The sequence below is a fragment of the Battus philenor genome, unplaced genomic scaffold (genome assembly GCF_028537555.1).
Source record: "Battus philenor isolate CCGP_79_NKW_IND1 unplaced genomic scaffold, ilBatPhil1.0.hap1 SCAF_1, whole genome shotgun sequence".
In the NCBI taxonomy this organism is placed as follows: domain Eukaryota; kingdom Metazoa; phylum Arthropoda; class Insecta; order Lepidoptera; family Papilionidae; genus Battus; species Battus philenor.
The window spans coordinates 8,646,117-8,649,295 of NW_027181661.1; the positions used below are offsets into that span (position 1 = coordinate 8,646,117).

Consider the following 3,179-nt stretch of genomic DNA (forward strand, 5'->3'; position numbering starts at 1 on the left):
ATGAAGATTTGATTGTTTCGCACAAAGTTCAATAACAAGATGTATTGAAATCAATAAAGTGCATTAATTAAGCGACAACGCTTTCCGAAGCAAGGATGCGCTAAAAAAATTTAAGTCAATAATCTATAATTCGGAAAAAAAAAATTCAACAACTATTTTTAAATAAGCGACTAAAATTGATTTTTTATTGTTTACGCTATATTATTGTCGCTCTATAAACTATGAACATCTGTCAGATAAAGTGACAGACGTAATGAAGTTGAAAGCTTTGTATAAGCGCAATAAGAGAATTGCACAAATAATTTCGACAGTAACGATAAAATATTTTACTGACTGAAAAACGCGAAATATATTTTTAATATGTTTATTTATAAAATTGTATCAATTTCGAGATTAATTTTACAGAATAACCGTTCCTCTTCAGTTCTACCTTCAAAAATCCAATCTTTGAACATAAACAGGTACTTTAATTATAAAATATCGTTTGCTCTTCTATAGCTCAAGTTTTTTGAACAATATATCAGTTTCAATTCTGCCTTATAGATGTCTTCTGAACGAACGCCTGAAACACACAAACGCTTTTAAAAGTGAAAAAGAAAAATTTCGCACATACGTAGTTCAACGTTACATTAACTATGTTAAAAATTATACGAAATTGTTAGAGAACCGATTTCCAGCAGCAATGCACATGTACAGAGTATTTAGTGTAGGAATTAAAGATTTTTTGAGAGATTTAAGAACATATATCTCACTCAGATTGAAAATTACAAAAGATCGTGGATTTTCAAACATGACCAGACAAGAAATTGAATTGTTTGAAAAAATGCCATCAGATATGTGGCGCATTGCTCCTGTATTAATATTGTCAGCAATACCATTTGGAAATTACATAATTTTTCCCCTTGCGTAAGTTTTTTGTTTATTGTTTTTCATATGGATAGTTTTTGATTGATTTAAACACTTTAAACAGTGATCATTATACATCCATACTAACAATAGCTGTTTGGCAAGACTAAATGTTTTTGTTGATTTGTGTAACAGTATATTGGCATAATGCCATTCAGTCATTCCTATTATACAAGTTGCATGTGTACAATTCGTAGTATGAAAGCACCTTAAGTTAACTAAAAGGTTAAAGCTAACATCAAGAGTATAAAAGAAATTCATTCAACATTGTTTTATTAAAATCAATAAACTCACATTAAAAAAGTTATACATAAAACATTTTTTATATTTTACTAATGTCAGTTAAGATTTAAAAAAGAAACTGAATATTGTTTTAACATTATTATGTTTCATTATAGTTTTATGAAACCAAGAAAATTGCTTTGCTCACACTTTTGGTCAATCCAGCAAAAAGCAGAGTTCTCAGTTGAAGATTTAAAACAGAGATTATACCACAACCAATCAGTTCTCAGAGCTCTACAAGCAAAATTAGATTTAATTCCAGATGGTGAAATAAAGGAAAAGTGGCGGAGAGTATTAGCCTTATTAGGATCTGGTATGCATCCTTCACCGAAGGATGTGTTAGCATGCCAAGATATTTTCACTACAGGACCATACCACTTAAACAATTTGTCTTATTCTCACATGGTAAGGCTCTTTTTTATTTTAAATCTATTAATGTGCTAAGAACTTATTTATATAATTTGTTTTCAGGGATATTTGCTAAAAATGCTTGGAATTCGGAAAAGCATACTTAGAAGAAAGAAGCTTAAATATAGAGCTTTTTTACTGCTACAAATGGACAAAGCAATTATTAGAGAGGGTGGAGTTGATATACTAAACACAGAGTCCCTTAGGAATGCATGTTATATACGTGGTTTAAATGGAAGAAACCTGAGTAATGAAGATATGAGACAATGGTTACAACAATGGCTTTCAGTATCGCAACATATTGATGCTAATGCTTCCTCGTTATTACTGCACTGTCCCCTCTTCTTTGCATGTAATCATCCCCAAAACATAGTTTTAATTAATTAAAATGTTTTCTTTTTTTGGAAAATATGCTATTTTTGGAGTGTTACCTATTTATTAAAGTTAAAAAGCAAATTTTGTAAATAAATGAGACTGTCCGCATCTTTTCATTCTCAAATTATTTGTTTTGGCCTTCTAAGTTATCTTATTCAATCTTTAAGGTAAAGAATGATGTGTGGAAGTCGAAATTTTGAAATTAATATATCATGAAATGCTTTTCATACATACATTAATAACTATCCTATTATATATATATATTTACATATGTATATATTTATTTATATATGTACACCTAGTCTAGCCATAAATTCTGTAAATGGGTATTTACATACTTTTAAAAAAAATTATTTAGATTTCATACATTAGCTTGTACAATAAAAAATAGACTTCTTACCCGCTAATTATTGGATGTTTGCTTTGTAACAGAACTTATGGCTAGACTGGGTATTTAAATGTATATAATTATTAACTTTTAAATTAATCATTTTTATCTTTATCTTGTGTCCAGTCTTTATTATACAATTGTTTTGCTTTAATTGATCCATACAATTATATATAAGCTATGATAGTACAAACTGTGATTTTTATAAAGTAAAAGTGATGTAACATCTTGTGGTACGATTCTTGTTTTATGTACCATTAAAAGAAAATGCTTTTATTATATACTGCAATTCATTAATTAATTATAGTTACTCAATTTAATCAAGCAATAATAGCTGTTGCCTTTGTAATTTTGATATTGTTAATATATGCATGATACCAAATGTTAAAAATTTTAAAAGAAAATAATTAAAAAATGTTATATATTGATCTTTTATTGTTGATTCATTTATCATTTTATATTCAGCAATTTAGATCCTAAAGAATCTGTCAATAATTTACAAAATGAATATCTTCTGTAATACCTTTCTTTTAAAAATGTTCAACTATAAGGTTTTGCTTCATGTAAGTGGATTTTATTGTCTTTAATATTACATATTTATACAGACATTTTGTACTAAAAGGAAAAAAATGTGTTTTTACATGACTGCACCATAAATTCTTATTGATAATGCCGTCTACCTTCTACTAGATCACCTCCTTATTTAACTCTTCACATATTACTTGTAGAAGAAGTTTTAATGTCTTTGATTAATGATCTTACATGCCAAAATACTCCAAGTATTTAATGGATATGTTAGGAACCAAAGACTTGGATTCGT

General features: G+C 27.9%; 1 protein-coding gene across 1 annotated transcript; it reads left to right on the forward strand.

The window, feature by feature from the left end:
- Nucleotides 1-280: 280 nt before the first annotated feature.
- Nucleotides 281-2,130, forward strand: LOC137933100 (LETM1 domain-containing protein 1). The gene is made up of 4 exons (XM_068776892.1): nucleotides 281-461; nucleotides 544-906; nucleotides 1,305-1,593; nucleotides 1,660-2,130. Exons 1-4 carry the CDS (start codon nucleotides 361-363, stop codon nucleotides 1,981-1,983), a joined length of 1,077 nt encoding a protein of 358 aa, XP_068632993.1. The 5' UTR covers nucleotides 281-360; the 3' UTR covers nucleotides 1,984-2,130.
- The last annotated feature ends 1,049 nt before the right edge of the window (nucleotides 2,131-3,179 follow it).